General features: G+C 37.5%; 1 protein-coding gene across 6 annotated transcripts; it reads left to right on the top strand.

Annotated features, from left to right (window-relative positions):
* Nucleotides 1-1,992: 1,992 nt before the first annotated feature.
* On the top strand, nt 1,993-19,370 carry LOC134532119 (serine/threonine-protein kinase VRK1). 6 transcript variants are annotated; one of them, XM_063368471.1, is made up of 9 exons: nt 1,993-2,148; nt 6,378-6,470; nt 8,423-8,617; nt 11,447-11,493; nt 12,011-12,080; nt 13,996-14,189; nt 14,279-14,495; nt 15,632-15,811; nt 16,599-19,368. In XM_063368471.1, exons 3-9 carry the CDS (start codon nt 8,431-8,433, stop codon nt 17,282-17,284), a joined length of 1,581 nt encoding a protein of 526 aa, XP_063224541.1. In that variant the 5' UTR covers nt 1,993-2,148; nt 6,378-6,470; nt 8,423-8,430; the 3' UTR covers nt 17,285-19,368. The 6 variants fall into 6 exon arrangements, with proteins under 6 accessions (XP_063224541.1, XP_063224532.1, XP_063224512.1 ...); XM_063368442.1 differs by having other exon boundaries at nt 2,021-2,239; XM_063368480.1 differs by lacking the exon at nt 1,993-2,148 and adding an exon at nt 4,426-4,992.
* Nucleotides 19,371-19,867: the final 497 nt, after the last annotated feature.

Here is a 19,867-nt window from a genome sequence, read left to right as displayed (position 1 = left end):
TGTAACTGCAAGTGTAACTGCCAATTTCCATTAAATGTCAACTCCGCACATTCTGTGCGCGACGTGTATACGACAGTGCAAAGCAGACTCGTGTATGTTATTTTGTGAATTTCCTCAATCCAGTTAGGGTTGTCGCGGCCTCGTCTCTGGTGAAGCTGTGGAGACGGGGTGGACGTCGCTCGGTCGTTCAGTTGTCGTGTTGTTTGCCCGGCGCCAGCTCTTTGGTAGAGCAGCCTCACACCACAGAATCTTATTTATTCTGTGCTCACACTCTGAGGCGGGAGTGGACCGTTCGGCCCAGTGCAGCTGACCGAGGACGTGCTGACAAGTAGCTAGCAGGAAGATTGGGTGTAGAAGAGAGGGATGCCCGCGGTCTCACGAAGAGTCGCTAGCGGAAAGGTTGGAAGTTGGAGAGAGGGATGCCTGCGGTCTCACGAAGAGTCGCTAGCGGATGGGTGGGTAGAGAGAGGTACAATGAGAGAGAGAAGGAAGCCCGCGGTCTCACGAGGAGTCGCTAGCAGAGGATTGCCCGCGGTCTCACGAGGAGTCGCTAGCAGAGGATTGCCCGCGGTCTCACTCGGAGTCGCTAGCGGATAGGTGCGAGAGAAGGAAAGAGAGAGAAAGAAAGAGAGAGAAGGAAAGCCCACGGTCTCACGAATAGTCGCTAACTGAGGGAAGGAAGATGAGGAATTCAAGCCAATAATACCACTTTTGACTGAGATAATATTTATTCTCCCAGATTGGCTGGGAGAGAGGAAAACTGTCAAGGCTTGTTAGCCCGCACAATTTATACAAGTTTCTTCTAGAACCATCTGTGTTAAAGTTTTACATATTTCTATCTCTTTTGCATGATGATGATCTTTTGCATTTTACAATATTATTTCCACATCTACAAAACATACTTCCTGTATACACTTAATAATCTACCTAAATATTTACAATAATAAAATATATAAAATAACTATGATACATTGTCTCTTTTTATTTACACTGCCATCTGGTGACGAGTGGTAGCACTACCAGGGCCATGGCTGGAGTGTTGCGCCGCGGACAGGATTGTGAACCGGGTTTTTTGTTTAATAAAGAAGAGGTACGACGTCAGGGTTCAGCGTGTTATGCTGTGTAGGGCCAGTAGTGTATCAGTAACCAGGGATCCCTAACACCACGACCATGGGCGTCGCAAGGATATATTTTTTTGGGGGGACTTCAATTGATTTAGTTGTTGAGAAATATCCATCTCCTGAAAAAAAAAAAAAAAGGCGGGCAGAGGTCCTCCCCCGGAAAAATTTGGGGTTTGAAGGTGCAAAAAGGTGGTTTTAAGGTATTTTTCTTTCCTAAATTTTCTGATTATAGTTGGTTGCAATATATAATTTATTTTTTATAAAAAATATTTTCAGAGAACACATTTGTAAAAACACATTTAACATATCTGCTGGTGCTATATCCATACAAAATCATTAATTTAAACATTAGGAGAAACTACGAAACTACGATACTAATTATATTATTGGAGGGGACGAAATTGAAGACTTTTATTATTGGGGGGCCCCCGTTCCCCCCGTTTACGACGCCCATGCCACGACCACCGCCGCCGTTCCTAGTGGGCCACGCAGGGGCATTCGTACCCACCGACCCACCTCGTGGTTAACCGCAGAGTTAGCCTGGCGCCTTCCCGGACACGTTTTCCGTAAAACACCAGCCTTCTCGCTAGGAACTACGCCGGATCTCGAACACGAGAACCCGGGCGACGGTAATATATGCTATTTTTTAAGCCATTTTATTTACATGTTAAGTAAAATTACTATTTTTGATTTCTTTTTTCTATATATTTTTTCCGCACACTTCTTCGAAACTTATTAACATAGGACTCTTTTAAGTATTTGAATAAATATTTAATATTTGTCGGTGATAGTACCTTACTGCGTAATTATTTAATTTTGTACGTCCAAGGTCTAATGAAAATATAGATAATGGAACGCTGCTGGTTGTTTTGGTTGGTTCCGAAAAATTTGCCGCGAGAAATTGTTTTGTGAGTTTCGACGTCGGCGTAGGTTGCGTGCATATAAAATTTAAAAACTCAATCGTTTTTAAATTTGGTGTGTTCGCAGTGTAGCTATTTTTGTACTAATATTCAATTATTATTTAAAGGTATAATTTTTTTGTTTTTTTGTTATGTTAATGAATATAATTTGTTGTGATTTTTTTTTTTTTTCCATTTTGAAACAAATTTGGTGGTAATGTACGTTGATACATTTTGATTGATTACTGAAAGATCTGTTTTCTATTCTTTAACGTTAATATTACGATAGTTGGAGAGCCGTAAAGATTGGACAACGGGGGTTGGGTACAATTAGTAAATATATAGCTGTTTAAAAACATTTAGTAATTTCTGAGGTGGTAGTCAAATAGCTTTATCTGTGATGTGTCAGCTTTGACTCAAAACTAGTGGTGACTGATTGGTTCATATCATTTCTGAGAGGGTCTGAGCTCATTAGGCACTCTTGGCCACATCATGTCCACGTTAATGAAACTGAAAATGTCAAAAGATTAACACTATGACTAGTACTGGGCAATGCATTGATAAAATTATAAGACACTCTCCTTGTGTCTTGACTTGCTTGCTTTTCAGTTAAATAAATTGTTTGTGGTGGAAGGGTAGGAAAATGAATGAAGATAAAACTCATAAGAAGTATATAGGGACTTTAAAAAAAAAAAAAACTTATGTATTACAGCCTTTCTTGCTTACCTGAATGCATTTTAAGCTCAACTGTTGACTTAAATCACTTCTGTCGAAATGAATCGCAGATTGTAAACAGATAGAATGCACAGGGAAAATATTTCCCAACTTTGTCCTACGAAAAGTGCTGTGTATTAAATTGATGATCAAAAAAATATCTGTTTCTTTAGTTTTTTACCTTGTTTGACTCATGCAATCAAGTCACTAGCTCAGTACATCTTCACGAAAGTAGTGAACGTAGAAGTCCATCGCAGATTTACCGAGTAATGTCGCGCAATGGTAAAATGGTGGTCTCACATTTAGGAAGCTCCAGGTTCAAATAAAGGTTCACTCATCATTATTTTGGCTTTCCATAGTTTCTCAAAATCACTAAAAAGTAATTGTTGAGTTTTGACCTTTTGTAACTGTATCATAAAATTCCACGGAATCGTGTGTTTGGGTGCCGCTAATATTTCTTAATTATCACAAAGAGGCATCTTTTTAAATACAAACTGGCCTCCCCCCCTCTTCTCCCTCTACATTTTGAACCTCAAGTCTGCGGGATTCTGCTTCCCGGAGTGGGAGCAGTGTGAGCTTTGGAGGCACAGTCGTAGACCTGCTGCAGTGTTTGCTTTATTATTGCGAGAGTCAGTACTTGAAACAAGTTCTTGTAGGATAACTAACTAAGATAATCACTAAGCAACCTTGTCATTTTTGAAACGATATTATCATTTTCCTCATCTACCCGGGTCCGATTTGATCTTCATTACTTTGCTGTCGTTAATAATGTAAACCCAAAAATGAAAATAATCTTTTATAAACATCAAGTTCCATATACGTATTTATCTCTTGATCCCGATGGCATTATCCAGTATATAATGATTCTGTGGTACTGATGCATACCGGTTTAATATAGTACCTCATAAAATCCTGGCCATAACAAAAACTTGTGGTATAAAAATGATTTATGATTGTAAAATGTATACAAAAAAAATTCCACACAATCTGGAATAGGGTAGGCCGGGGTAATTAGAGACAAGGGGTAATGAGAGACAAAAAAAAATTATATTAGATTTATTTCTAATCTTATGTCTTCGATAAAATTATGTTATACTCAACAAACTAAGTGAATCTTTCTCAATTATTTTGAAATTTTTCCATTAACAATTTACTGTGAAATTATTTTTTTGAAAATTTATAAAATCGGTGTCTCTTATTACACTATCAGGGGGAATAAGAGAGATACCTTTCACTGTCCACAGAAACACTGTATAAAATGATTGGGGGATATAAGAGACATATTCAGAAAATTCTAAAGCTCCCAATTTTTTTAAATAAAAAATATATGTGCTGGTTCTCAAACTACATTAGAATGAAAAATGCTTTCTGAAAGATGGTTTCTAAAATTCATTTATGCTAATAACAAATAGCAAACAAGCAATAACCCCCATTTTAAAGGTTCAAAGGAATGTACAGAATCAATACATAAGCTTATCAAATGAAAATCAAAAGTACTTTTGATATTTATTTTTTGTGACAATTCCAAAAACATAGGTACTAAAAATAGGGCATTTTGTCATTGAAATACAGAACAGTTTTATTTGAAAAATTATTTTGTACCTTACAGTTAACTATTATATGTAGTGTCAAATGATAAGTAAATAGTAAACAAACATCTAAAAATATTGTAAACTCTTTTGTAACCTAAACTTAGCTCAGTTTACAATAAAAAGATTCTGTATACTGCATGCCTAATAGGCCTAATGTAACTTGATAAGTCAAATGAAAGTCATATTAAAAGATAGGACTTAGCAATAGAACATTTAGGCTTATAAAATTAATAGTCTGCCTTTTTTAAAAAAACTTTGCACTAAGTTTCCCAGGCCTAGTTTGAGCTTACTTTTTGAAACTTTTCTTGAGTTTGCTGTACACCAAACATATTTTTTGTAACTCCCCTCGAGAAACCTGGAAAGGACCATTACCCTTTAAATTTATGGGTCCGTAGAACATGTATTTAGATGTTATTGTTTGTATATCATCATGAGGAGGCCAATTAAATCCATTAAGTTATTTTTTCAAGAACTTAACCTTACAAAGTCCTTCATCTGGAAAGTCAATAACTCGCCCAATGTACCAGTCCAAATAGTAATACACAGCACAGTACAGTTCTAGTCTAGGAACAACACTACTTGGATGAAATTTTTCAGGCACACTGTTGTCCGATGAAGAAAATAATTCTTCAAGGCGTAATGGCGAGTCTTCATCCGTTTCAATAGGTAAATCATCACTAAGTTCAGAATCAGAGGATGAATTTGCAGATTTCCGTTTAGGCCTAACTGATTTCTTGCGTACTGTAACCTTAAACTTTGACTTGTCACTTTCTTGCTTTTTTCCCGATTTCTTCCTTTCCGTCTTCTCATTCTTTTTATTTTGATTTTCTTCAGACTTTCTAATCCTTTCCATGACTTTCACTGATGTCAGGATTTCACCCTTTTGTTCTGAAACTTTCTTCCTCTTTCCTGTTAGGCCTACTTTCGGTGTGGATTTCATTATGTTTTCAGTAAGTTTGTACCGAATGAAACTCTCAAATTTGGTTTGATGCTGCTCACAATCTTCTGCTTACCATGATGAACACACCCTGGTTGACCTTCTTCTGAAAGTGGAGAAGCCAAAATCTCACCTATGTTGTCTGTTTCTCTTTCTTGTTCAGCAGAATCAAGGACAGTTGAAGTTTCAGACACATCTGAATTTGCTGAAGGTCCATTTTGAGAAGCAGGCCAAGGAGTACTTGCAGTTTCCACCGTAGATTTGTGCGTAGGCAAAACAGAAGTTGAAACAGGCGGAGGTCTAGGTGCACTGGGAGATGTCTCTGGTAAAACTCGTGAAGCCTTAGCTTTTTCAATCGCATTGAATCTCTGAAGTTTTATGGGGTTATAGGCCTCCTCAGGAAATTTGCTTGCATCTGCAGGAAAGAGCCCAGTATGAAGAAATCCGGAAATCAAAAGTCTAGGTGGGAAATGTTCCTCCCACAGTCTCTTAATGTTTCTGGAAAACTCTTCTTTGGGTAGCGGAGTGCCAGGGTGAAGTCTGTTCCACTGCACCATCAGAGTATTCCAAGCTCCTTTCAGGGGTTTAAATATGTACTGTCAAATCTAATGGCTTCATGAAATGTGTCATGTTAGGTGAGAGTTTAATCAAGATCATATCATTGTCATAAGATAAGCCATTTTAATGAGAGGAAACTCACATGAAATGCAACACCATCAAAGAAAAGGATTACTTTCTTGCCATTGTGATGTTCCTTTGAAGGGATGTGCTTCAGAAACAATTCGGAAAACCAATTTGCGAAAATGGAACCCTCCATCCATCCTTTTTTTTGGGCTGTATATGCTGTGCCTGGATAGTCATCTTTTGGAATCCAGGTACTCCATACATACGTTCCCGAGAAGATTATGAATGGTGGCATCTTTGTGCCATCTGCTGCTTCACATGCTAGTACAGTGGTGTTTGATTTGCCTGATCCTGCTATATGCTTCGAAACTCTTTTCGTACCTTTCTTAGCTATGACGCAAACTTCACTGGGATTGTGTGAAAATGAGATCTTATCATAATTGTAAACATAACTACGGTCTGTTTCTGTTATTTTTTCTTTTGCGTACAGTTTCTGGACACCTTGGTAGAAGCTATTCACTACGAAAGGGTCTGCTCCTCTTACACGTTGGTTGCTCAACTGTTCACCTTTTCTGATTCTCAGGTGAGTATGTCTTATGAAAAATAAATTGAGCCAGTCATAAGATGGTTTACTGTTGTGCCATCTGGTATTCAATTTGCTGTGCTCAACATAATTCTTTCACTAACTCCAATGTTTCACTTCTAGTTAACCCTTCCCCGTGAACTGCACACACTTCTAAATATTTTGCCATATCTGCTTCTTCATCTTCTGAGATTTCTTGTGTACGCCCGCCTCCAATTTTTTTTTCAGGGTTCTTGTAATGTTTGCTTAAAGTTGACACAGGAACATTAAATTTTTCTGCTGCTGCTCTTATTGACACTCCTTTCTTTACTTCTAAATTGCTTTTTTCATGTCCTTAGGGTCAAACTGACACCGAATGTTTCCTTTTTATAATATCTTGGCATTGTGTAAATTGTCTTTTCACTGTTGTCACTTTTTTCACTTTTACATTGTTAGTTCACTTAGTTTTCTAATAAACAGACCTGAAACAAAAGAAAATAATTCTGACGGGGTAATAAGAGACCAGTGTCTATTATTACCCCTACTAAATCTTAAATTGGGGTTATAAGAGACATGCCCAGAACTAGCAAAATAATGTTTTGAATAACTTCACAAATTCTATATCAAATGTCACAATCTCAGTCAAAAAGCTATGTACATATCACTTCCAAAAATCTTACGAAATTTACACAACTTTTTTTTTTTGTAAAATAGTTGCGAACTTTTAAGTTAAGTTTAAAGTAAACATTTTTTTTCATGTCATTGATGAAGTAAAAATCAACACAATAATTACCAAGCAGGTAAGTTATAATAAATTAAAGATGTTGAAGTAATTTTTTCATATTTTTAAACTTATTTTTATTGATATTTAAGGTGACATTTTGCCCTTGTCTCTTATAACCCCTGTCTCTTAATACCCCGAGTTCTTTGTTATTTCAAGGATCTTTCAACATTCTAAATCAAGCATCATGTACCACAAGACCAATATATACAACGTCATGCCTTCAGGATCAAAGGATAAATTTGCATACGTGATACGAAATAATTACCCATTTGCTTCGACCACTACTTCCTGCATTACTGTTAAGATAAGCGGCTACAGTGGTTAAACAGTCTGATAATTTGCTTCACACTAAAGTGATTTGGATTTGTTTTCTTGCGAGGTAATAACAGAATTTTCACAATTGTAAAACATCATTGAGATGTCAAATTTTTATTAATTTTTTTAAAGTACAGAAAATCTCTGTAGAAGTTTCTCAAGTTGCTTAGAGATTTAGACTTACTTACCAGGGAAAACTTTTTAAAGAGGATTAAAATTTATGGAATTAATAGGTTAAAAACTAAGTTATTTAAACTCATTTTGCAGGAAATATTTTTAAGTGGAGTTTTCTTAAGCTGGTTCTACTGTCGTCGAAGCGGGATATTAAGGCAGTTTACCCTGTGTTTGGTCACAAAGGGTAGGCCTGGCTGTGTGTCTGTGATGCCGGCCCGGCAACCTGTGAATTTTTACATCACTACTGTGCTGAGGTATTTTCAAAAGTGGTGAAGGTAGCACAGTTGCTGTGGCCCTGTGCAGGTGTTCCATTGGCTGCGTTCAACTACTTATTGGTAGGGACTGTAAAAATTAGCGGTTTCAGTGACCACTATAGGATGGACTCCACGATTCTCTATGTACTCGGGCAACACTATCACCTGGTCGTTGGCTACCGACTCGGAACACCTGTTTGCTGCGATTCTTCTTATGATTCGATACTTCTTTTGTTGAGTGGTTGCCATTGGCTCAAGAGTCTTTCGGGTAAATTGCGGTCCAGTCACTGACGCAGCATTAAGCTAAACGAGTTTGGATTCCAGCCTGTCTCGGAAGGAACCCGCGAATGTTTCCGGTCTCTGCTCGTTGGTGTGCTGGGAGGGGGTAGGTGTGTCCTCGGCCTGGGAGGCGCGGGGGCAGGGAAGTGACCGCTGTGTGTCGGCAGGCAGCGAGATGCCCCGCGCCGGGGCCAGCGCCCCCAGGAAGCCGGCGGCGAGGAAGCCGGCCGCGAGGAAGCCAGCCAGAGGCCACGTCCTGCCCGAGACGCTGCCGGAGGGGGAGGTGCTGGTGGACACCCGCAAGCGCAGCTGGCGACTGGGGCCTCCCGTCGGCACGGGCGGTTTCGGGGCGGTGTACGCAGGTGCGCCGGTGTCTCACCAGCCTTATTGCTGTCCTCGATTCACTCCAGGCTGGGTTTATAAACTACGCTAGAAACACAATCCATCAGTATGGCAAGAAATACAAGACGAAAAATGTTATCGCCCAATCATCAACTTCTTTCGTTTTGGCTCGAGTTTCCACCTTCTATATATTTGAAGTGGAGTAGTCTGAAAACTTTTAAAAAGAAACAGATTTTTTTATCTGCATGGATTGCAAACCGCAATGTGGTACATTACTGTACAAACAACTTTTTCAACTTTTGCGCTGAAAGACTATACTACTTTTAATTAAAATTATTTACAATTTAATGTGCTTTCTTGTTTAAATATGCATTGACAAGTGAAAGAAATTTGTTTCCACTGTTTTTTTGTAAGGTTGGGGATGTGTTGGGACTATGCATTGTTTTCTTCGTTCCGTGGTTTATAAACCCGGCCTCACTTTAGGTAGTGAACGATTCTTTTCCCAGTTTTCCTGGTCTGTGTTGTTGACCAGATATTAATTTCAAATAAAAAATAAGTATGCTACTGGTACTGGCAGAAGTCAGTACAAGTCGGAGCAGTGGAGAAGGGGAGGAAGCAACGCGAGGGGGAGTACGCACGTAGATCAGACTATGCTATCAGCTGTTCCACAAACATCAGCTGCGAGTTCAGTTGCGTGGAAGGCTACGGACTGTCACAAAGAGGTACGGGAGAGTTATCCACAGCCCTGAAAGCGTAATTATAAAGTTGGTGATGATTCAGTGTTGCGATGAAGAGGCTAAAAGAGTTTGTCTTCTCGAACCGCTTCAAAGGACAACAGAAATAGCTACTAAATATACCGGCATTCCTGAAATAACCATGTGCAGGTGCATAAAGTTAGCAGAGAATGGCCAAACAAGCCCGAAAAATTCACAGGGAAAAGCATGGGGTGGTGAATAAAATGTTTAAATTTTATTGGTCGCTGTCCGTTATACATTGTTTAAACATTAAAATATAAAATTCATTAATGGATGTTATTGCTGGAAGGACTTGTCGCTAAATTTGTTGAAATACGTAATCTAGCCAGTATGCACGCTAATAAAGTGTAGTTATTATGATCAAGGCATTAACACACAAATTTGGAAAGTGTTTTAGTTTGCGTGCATATCATATCCATTTTATTCTATGACATATAAAAATAAATTTATTTGTTGTCCTTGCCTCCTAACTAAAATATTTTTATCTTAACTACATATAATTTAATTTCAATGGTACTTATATTTTCTTTTTGTATTTAACGTAACGAGAAAAATTTTATTTGCATGCTCGAAACGAAAGGTTGTTTTGAGATTAGTAGTTTCGACAAAGGAAAAGTTTTATTATTGTTTATTTGTTTTGTGATTTATTTATGTTCCAAGAAAATTGTATTTAGGTGCCTTATTGTTCAATACATAATATTTCTTATATTTCATTTGATTGTATCAGGATACTTTACATACATAAGTGTGGTAGTTCTTTCATACGCAATTGCAAAGTGATGCACATTGTTAAATATTTTTTGCACAGAAACTTGAAGGAAAAATTATGTACCTGACACTTCACACGAAACGAAAAAAAAAAAAAACTGTTATAGGTATGTTGTCTCCATGTCCCATACTGTTCTCTAATGTTTGCTGTTAATCAAGAACTAAGTCCAGTGTACTAGTGTGCTGCCAGACCACAAACCACGCCGATGAATTTCAGTCTAGCAAGTAGTATGGGACTCGAATCACAAATGTCTGCCAGTAACTGTAAATAGGTGTCTGGATTATCCTCAAAACTAAAATTACAAAAATGAAATTTATCACCTCACTAAAAATTGTTATTGAATTCGAAGCCTCCACTAGCCTCAAATCACATGTGTGTGTCATGGCTCAATGTAGGAATGCCTCTTCTTTTTAGGGAAATTGATCCAATATTGGATTTATGATTTAATTTTTCTGTAATTTTTAATTTATTTTATTAAATCAAATTATGTTCCTTTCTAAGCTTTTTTTTTGTTATGTTGGTCATTCTGTTATTCACAGAAGATTTGGGCAATGGGAATAAAATAAAATAAAATAATTATCACTGTTTTCTTCAGTCCTTTAATGAACTTTAAAAAAAATGTGTTTAGGATGTTGGGTGTAAGTTTAAAAACAGGATGATTTTTTAATTCTTTTGAAATGAAGGCCACAGGGGGAATAAAGGTTTTTGAAAGAAAGAAAAAATTTCAGAAGGCCAGTATCTGGAGCTAAGTGCAAGGATTAAAGTTTTGCAAAAATCTGTGTTTTCCATATCTACGCTTACGTTAACAATATCGCCTGATTATTATCATTTCAGTAACATATTAAAGACCATAAAAAACTGCTTATTTTTAATTACGTATTGTGTGCATTTAATATAATGCTATTTTTTTTAATTGTAAAACAACATTTTTAATATTTTTTAACTATAAGGCAAGGGTAACCAAATTCACTCCTATTACCTCAGCATGGAGCCATCTGCAGTATTTAAATCTGCTTTGTGTATTTAGGCAGCTCCAGTGTTGTGCAATGGCTCTGCTATCTCTAGGAATTTTTGGTGTGAAAATTGTATCGGTGGATACAAAATGTCCGCTAGAATGTATTTGAATGAAAAAGTCAGCGTCGTTAAAACTTTAGGCGTTATGGTTTGTTAAGTGACAATATGAGAAAAACCTGTCATAGACTAAATAAAAATTCTTTTATAATATCTCTGTTTAATATATTAATTGTTTGGGCATTTATTGAAATTAGTCAAGTTATGTGTTTTAATTTGAAATTATCTCTACTTCCTTTGCATTTTTGTTTCAGCCTCGGAAGTTGCCACAAATTCTGGTGATGAGTACGTTATCAAAATTGTAAGTCTGTGTTCAACATTTTTTTATGGCTATTAAAGTAGTTTGAATCCCGTAACTTGTCTCGAATTTCATAGTTCTTAAAAAAAAAAGTGCCAGTGATGCCCATTAAATAAAAGTAACTTTCAAAACATTGCATGATGTCTGCTTACGATCACTTGGCAACAACAAAATATAGTTGTTTTCTTATGCTGCTATAGAACAACAGTCATAAAAGTATATGTACGCCATTGGTATTACTTTTTTAAGTTATTAAATTCTAGAAGTTAAGTGACACACACTATACAGAGAAATCTTGCTTGATAGAGTATAGAGAATGGGCTGTAACTATACATCTACTGTAATTACATTACCCATTAAAAGTTTAGGACCATTACGAAATTTGTACAAAACGTTCGTGCCCCTTGATGCAATCTTTTGTAATACCTTTTTTCCACTGTTGTTTTCATCAAACAAGCTTTTATAAATTCATATTATTGAAATTATTTTATTAGTTTTTAAGGTAAGTGTTCTGCTTCAGGAACCTCATGGAAATGGGCCCCTCTTCGTGGAAATGCACTTCTACATGAAGTTCTCCAAGCCTGAGGACAGTAAGTGATATTTTATTTTCATTACTTGTGCATGATGAAACTTGGTTAATTATGTTCCTCGGCTAGGATCTGTAAAACAGTAGCATTCCTAGTTAGGTAACAGCTTCCGGTGAAACTTGCAGCTGCACAAACTCTGAAGCGAGGCTGTGTATCCGACTCGTCACCATGATCGTTCACTTACAGAGCTGTTTGTTATGTTCTATGTTGTCTCACACTGGCCTTGGCAGGACGTTGTTTACCCCGGCTGTTGGACCGGGGAAAACTTGTGGGGCTTACTCGGGACAGTAGTCAGTATTCGGGAGCTTATCACATTTAAATAACACCAAAAAATGTTTACAAAACTGAATTGAAACTAATAGTTTATCTGCATGATGCGCAGCAACGCGTAGAAACGGTAAAAGACTGACGAAACTATTTACAGATGGCACTGCTGAACACGACGGCCGCCACAGTGGCGCACTCACGATCAAGGGCGACAAATTCAAATATCCAAACCACCACACATTCTAGCACTACGCACAAACATACCGCCCACCAAAAATAACCTTTTTTATGTTTCACTACACTGGTTCTTAGTTGACTGGCAGCCGACACAATTTTATCACTGGCCTCTTCACCACTCGATGCTGCTGTTTGATGGTAGCTACTCTTGACACACCATCCTGACCAGGATGACAAGCTAAAATAAATTTTTTCTGTAACACGTACTACCACTAACACTCGGGTGTCCTCGTTCTGCTAAGGCCGTTGTGACGGACTGCTGTGACAATGGATCGAACGGTCTAGGGGTTGCGAGATTGATGGTCGATCCTGCCGCTAATCTCTCTCCCCCAAGCACTACCTTGGCCTAAAGGACATTGTGTTTGGACTTTCAACCGTGAACCGACTGAGAGGCTTATCCCCTTTGCGCCAGTTTCGTTTGTGCTGTGTTGTCAGTAGGGACGAGATTCTACTGTTACTTGCGATAAAACCGAAATAGCACTGCAAAGCTTGTCGATACAAAATATAACACCAAATTGCATGACACCATCTAGCACCAACATTTTACCAAAAACATGATGTTAATCAAGAATTGGATAAAATTTAACTCAATTTACAAAAATTTAATCTTTAATCATGGTAAATTCTTTGAATGTAATTTAGCTAGCATGAATTTTGTACCAGAATGTATGACCTAAACAGATTACAAAAAAATTAATATAATATTGGTTGCTCTATCATTTCTTATATTAGTAACATGTTTTTACATAATTGATGTCACTTGTTTCAGGCACATAAAGATTTTGCAGATTTATTTTATGAGTAGTTCTGTTCTAAATATTTTTATTACTAATGAATGCTATCAAATCATGTATAACAGTTAATATAGTGTCCATCTGCAAAGTTTTGATGACTCATATTTTGTTGTTAGCATTAAAAAAAATTTTAATGCAACAAACTTCATTTCTTCCTTCATTTTAAAGGCCTTATCCAAAGCCTTTGCAAACTGGTGAGAACATGCAAAGGTTAAAATATAACAAACAAACCCATCCCCTGAAAATTATATTTATTGTCAACCAAATCAAAATATTTAATTGTCATTAATTAATTGTTTTGACAAAACTGGAGAAAAAGTTAATTAAAATTTAGCTCTTTGATAATGAACATAACAATATCGATGAATTTTATTACTGTCCTAATCTAGCAATTTTCAGCATTAGTAAAATATGTTGGATTTATAGAAATTGTTATTTATATGTAGGTACATCTACTGATGTAATGTGATTTTAAATTGAAGATATTTAGCTGTTAAAATATTGTAATTTTATTTATGTAAAACGTTAGAGTATGTTCATTGCAAGGTTGCTCTATTATGCTTGAAAGTGGTAGCCAGTTAAATGTATAATTAATGCGTGTATTTTTAATTGTTTTGAAGTTGCTCAGTGGAAAAAAGACAAGAAGCTCACGTACCTCGGCGTGCCCGAGTTCCACGGCCACGGCTCGCACGAGTTCAACGGGACGAAGTACCGGTTCATCGTGATCGACCGGCTGGGGAGGAACGTCCACGCCATCTTCAAGCAGAGCAAGAAGCTGTCGCCGGTGGCCGGCTTCCAGCTCGGCGTGCAGATAGTGAGTAGTGCTCGGAGAGGGGGGAGGGAGCGTGGCTCGGCGCGGGGGCAGAGTCCTCGGCAAGGTGCGACCGGTGCTGCTCGCCCCAGGTGAACATCCTGGAGTTCGTCCACTCGCGCGGCTACTGCCACGCGGACATCAAGGGCGACAACCTGCTGCTGGGCTGGAAGAAGGGCTCGGAGAACCAGGTGTTCCTGGTGGACTTCGGCCTCGCCGAGATGTGCACCAAGGCCAAGGAGAAGCCGGATCCCAAGAAGGCCCACAACGGGACCGTCGAGTACACCAGCCGGGATGCGCACAAGGGCGGTGAGTGGTAGTTCCTCATTCGTTCCCTGCCTCGCATTTCAGTCAACTTGCATGACCGTGATTTTGTTTTAAAACGTGGAGTGCAGAGTTAAAGCCGATCAGTCAGGAATGGATATACAATTTTACTGAACATGTCTAAAGCTACAAGATAAATGCATTCATGTGAAACTCGAGTAATTATATTGTTTCTCACTTTCTCTTAGTAAAAGACTGTTACATATATGGTAGTCGGTGTATGACCTTCATAAACAGCAGTAGGAACCGCTCTGACGTGGCAACATTGGCAACACCAACAGCGCAAGGATGTAATCATGTCTTTGGCCAAGTCAGTTTACCATTGGTTTTTACTTTCGTGGTGTGGTATGTTTCTGTAGCCGCTTGGTTCTGTCTTGAATGGGACTCTCATGCAAGAATCAAAGTGTATTTTTCCAAAGTTAAGTTACAATAACTGTTATGTTGTAAGCAAAACCATGTAATTGCTTGAATAAAATGCACGTAATTTCATCATCGTTTGGCTCTTGGTTCAGTCCAAACCTAAGTAAGAAAAAGAAGTCAGGCATATTTTGTTGAATCATCACATGCCAGGCCGAGGGCTGGAACAGCTTAGTTTAAAAACCACATGATCTGTGTCTAAACTTCTTTATTAAAGCCAGTAGTTTGACATGCTTATTACAAATTATTATATTGTAAAAGTGCATCAAGTATCAGTAAGTGTCATATTTGTTGAAAATGGTGCTATCTTTATGAATAAACAGATTTTTCTTAAAAATAATAACACCAAAATCTCCTGTTTTATAAACGAAATTGGCCCTTAAAAAAAGAAACCCTAAAATCTTGTCTCTTATCAGTAGTAAATGTGAATGAGGTGTGACTAGTGGATGAATATCAATATACTGTTCAGAGTTTTATGAAGGTAAATTCACCTTCATACCTACCAGCTACAAATCTGCAAAATGTTAAAAAAAAAAAAAAAAAAAAAAAAAAAGTATGTGCCTAGTTCCGCTGTGTATATTAAATAGTTTAAGAAATGTATGTAAGTATTCAAACTGCATATGCAATTGCCTTTGACATATGTAATAATAATTTTCACAAGGTTTGGTGAGACCTGTTCGAAGTGCGATGCCTGCTGGTTGCAGTTGTCGGGAAGCGAGGTGACTTCGAGATCCTGGCCTACAACTTGCTGCACTGGATGTCCGGGAAGCTGCCGTGGGAGAACAGCATCGCCGACTGCGTCAAGTTGGCAGCGCTGAAGGAAGAGTACATGAGCGACGTGCCCAAGCTCATGAAAGCATGTTTCGGCTCCTCGAAGCCACCAGGTCCGTCGTGGTTCGCAACATGCTTCACATGTAACTTTTGTTGGGCAGGCGGAAAATTTTGAGCAGAAAAAATTAATTCTCATGGGAAATGGGACAAGATACAGAATTGTATCAAGTTTACAAATTCAAAATAGTCTCTATTTTTTTTAAACGAATTGTAATTTTTTTACTATGTTCGCCCAACTCTAGTGGTAATAAATACATAGAGGCAAGGCATTTTCATTAACAGAAATTAACACGTATAGTGAAATCAGTTTAATTTTATGAGAGCTGTAAAAGAAAATAAGGCCTTATCTCCAATTTGTTATGAAATTAGCTCTTTTTTTTGTTTTAATGCTAGGTATTTACACATTTAAGTTATTTATAGCAAATTTCCACTTGAATTTGGCTTTATTGTTTACATTAATTTTGAGTTTTAGGTTAGATTTATTTTGTGTATGTGAATAATGCAGCATTGGTGTTAGCTTGATTATGACTTTATATTACACTGTTCCCTCAATCACTCCACGCAAATGCTGAAATGGTTTTGTGCACCAAACCATTGCCAACTTCTTCAGTTTTCTTTAAAGTATATGTTTATCTTTACTTACCTCAAAATAAATAAAAATAAATTGTTCTATAACTATTTGTTTCAAGTCTACATTTATTGAGTTGTTTTATTCCCGTAGCAATATTCGTGTTCATTTGCACATAATTTTTTTTAAAATCAAGTTGTAACAAATTTATAAAAAAATGAAAGTATTCTCTTTTTTTTTTTGGTAATGTCTTTTATGATATTTATTTTCAGATGCGCTTGTGAAGTTTTTCAACTACGTGGTGAAGCTGGATCACGACGGTGTGGACTACAACAAGTGCAGGTCCATCTGCGTGGAGGGACTGAAGGCACTCAAGTCGGGCGTGGACCGGCCACTGGACTTGGGCGCGGGCCCCAAGCCCGAGGCGAAGGGCAGGAAGCGTCGCTCCGACGCGGGCAGCAGCGCTGAGCCGTCGCACAAGGTCGTGAAGGAGACGGCCAAGAAGGGTGTCGCCGGCAGGAAGGCGACGGCGTCTCGGAAGACCGCAGCCAAGAGAGCCGCCACGCCCCAGGAGAGCGACTCGCCGGATACCGCGGAGCAGAACGAGAGTGGTTGTGGCGAGAACTCTGTCAACGGGTACGTGGACGTTCCCGACAGCCCCGACAGTCCGGAACCGCCCCCGAAGCGAGTGACCGCCAAGAGGGGTGTTCGGAACAAAAGGAAGTCTGTGGTGGGGTCTGTCATCGCCGGCCCCAGCCTCGCACGTAGGAAGTCCTTGGTTCTGAAGAAGAGACGGTCTGTGGTCGCGAGGAAGATGCCTTCGGCTGGGAAGGTGCTATCTTGGCGAGATCTCCCCACGATAGCCAGCGGCTCCAAGCACGTCGTAAAGGTGGCCAAGAGCAACGAACTCCCCGATGCTACTACTAAGAAACGGGGCCGCGCTAGGAAGGGGCAGTAGCAGGGAACGCTGCTGTTCAGAACCACGCAAGACTGATCACTCGTGCAAGTTTGTGATACATTTGTAAGACAGTGCTTCCTGTGTAATTGTTATGATGTCGTAATGTATTTGGTTTGTGTGTGTTTTAGCTTAAGAAATGTCAATGTTGCACGTGCCATTCTTTTCAAATGACTGTATGCAAATGGTGTTAAGATTTTTTTAGTACAAATGGCTTAATTAAAAAGGAAAAAAAAATTGGTATAATTTTTGTATTGGCATGGTTTTGTCATGATTTTATCATTTAATTGTTTGAACATACATGTTCTATAATGTAAAATTTTTAATTTATCTATATTTTGATTTCAGCAAATTGCAAACAGTGTCTGTTGTCTAATAAAAGTATTTTAAGGTCTGTTAGACATGTGCTAGTCATCATCCTTAAAATGATACAAGATTTTTTAGAAAAACAAAATTTTTCTTCTTTTAAAATTAGTAGGATTTTTGTTCTCGCCATACAAGACTAGCTGATTGTGAGGAAACATCAGAAATATTTTAATGTTAGTTTTTTTTGCACCGACTTGAAAAATAATCATATTGCAACATTGCAAGATTTAATATTTAATACAGTTTTTAGTCTTAAATACCCAAGATTTTCAGTATTAAAGTGAAGTAATTCTTGAGTGAATAAAACATTTTTGTCCAAAATTTGTTTTTCTTGGTTAATTTTGTGTACAAAGAAGTTTTTATTCAGTGCTTGGTTTTTTTCAGTATAATTATATCTTAAATTAAGCATCAACTATTACAATATAGCTGTTTAAAAACATGCATATTCCGATATTTACAATTCTGTTCTTGGACGTTATTTCCGTATTTAAAAAAAATGTACATGGAATTTAAATTTTTCTTATTTTACAAATGTGATTACAATTTTATTATTAAATAATAATTAGAGGTGGACGGGAATAGCATTTTTACTTCGGGACGGGATTCGGTCGGGAAATACATTAGATTTTCGGGATCGGGATCGGGAGCAAGAGCAGTAAATTGTCTCTTGTACAGAAAATTATATTTACTTTATTTACTTTTAAAATGTGCGTTTTTTTAAGTCTTTTTTTTAATAAACCATCCACATCTATAGTCCAAATCAGTGGAAATGGCACTGCCTATTTTAGCATTCAAACTGTTGACAGTTTCTTCGTACAACTCTGGAATTATTTTCCTGCTGAATGTTTTGCTCGATGGGAGACTGTACAGAGGCTTAACCAATTTTAAAACATTTTTTAGGCCTCTTTCATCAACTAACCATTTACCTACTTCTTTTGTCAAAGCCTTTTACTTGGGGTGGTCAATACCCCAGGTGACAAAATTAGCTAGCTTGGGCTGATTTGTTTGTACATCTGATTTAACTGACTTTTTCTCACTTCTGCTTGATAATTTGAAAGATGTGTATTTTTCCTGAAGAATGGCCAACTCATTTTTTGCCTTCGGATGTTGTGTTAAGTGTCTGTGCATACCTGTTATGGTACCATATTCCGTTTTCAGGACAGAAGGACACACAGTACATTGCACCTTGTTATTTGGTAATTTATTAAAGAACGTCCAAATAGGCGCAGAAGACACACCTGGTTCACTTTTGCTACTGCCTGGAATGCCAGGCTCCATCATTCACACACGTGTATAAACTACCCTTTTTTATTAAATGAAATTTACTGGAAATAATTATCTCGTTTACTTTAAAAATACCACTAATTTTTAATTGTTCACTTTCATTCTTACATAATGACCAACCACTAAAAAGTAAAATCCTCTGATGTTTATGAAAGACGTTTATAATGGCAAAAACATGTGAAACCAAGATGGCGTCTTTAGTTTATTAGCGTTTCGAATATTACGCGTTTGGCAACACTGCTTATTGTTGCACTTGTTAATTTTCAAGACAAATTATAACCTACAAATACGGCAAAGACGTTAACTTTCGCCAAACTTAAAAATAATATTCAACATTGAGTTCTTTAATTAGTCAGAGATTTATTTTCACTATGTTTATGAACGAGTGTTGAATTTACGTTAATGTTTATAATATGCAATTTATTTTTTGTGATGTCTTTGTACTTTGTTTGTTTAATACGTATACGAAGTTGTTACGGGACGTATGTATACATAACGTATTTTGTAATATAAAAATTAGTACGACGAAGGTTTTTACTATTTAAAAAAACTTGTTTTCCCGAGGTATTATCCCGAAGAGAAAAATTATTTTCCCGAAGTTCGGGAATGGTTTTTTTCCCGACTTTTATCCCGAATTTCGGGATCCCGTCCACCCCTAATAATAATTTACATTACAACTTAAGTCATGTGTGCCAGGGTTTGTGTGTATAGTAAAACTAAAATGTGTAGTTGTATTTTATTGTGTTGGGTAGGCCGGTGCGAATACTGTATTAGAGTTTTGGAATTTCAAAATGAGTATTTATTATTCATATTTAATTTGATATTGAATAATACTTTGAAAAAACGAATATTCATTAGTCTACGAATATGAATTTGGGGGGCTAAAAAAATTTTAGGATCACAGATAGTTTTCTCGTTGGACAGGGACAAAATTTC

The sequence above is a fragment of the Bacillus rossius genome, chromosome 1 (assembly GCF_032445375.1).
Source record: "Bacillus rossius redtenbacheri isolate Brsri chromosome 1, Brsri_v3, whole genome shotgun sequence".
Taxonomy (NCBI): Eukaryota; Metazoa; Arthropoda; class Insecta; order Phasmatodea; family Bacillidae; genus Bacillus; species Bacillus rossius.
Note: the sequence above shows the minus strand (reverse complement) of the source record. Positions and strands in the feature narration are given on the sequence as shown.

What these genes read in the sequence shown, in the direction of transcription:
- LOC134532119 (XM_063368452.1), top strand. Translation starts at nt 8,431, where the DNA reads ATGCCCCGCGCCGGGGCCAGCGCCCCCAGGAAGCCGGCGGCGAGGAAG. An exon ending in GTTCTCCAAGCCTGAGGACA is followed by an intron (nt 12,081 to 13,995) that starts GTAAGTGATATT and finishes ATTGTTTTGAAG; the next exon opens with TTGCTCAGTGGAAAAAAGAC. An exon ending in TCCAGCTCGGCGTGCAGATA is followed by an intron (nt 14,190 to 14,278) that starts GTGAGTAGTGCT and finishes TGCTCGCCCCAG; the next exon opens with GTGAACATCCTGGAGTTCGT.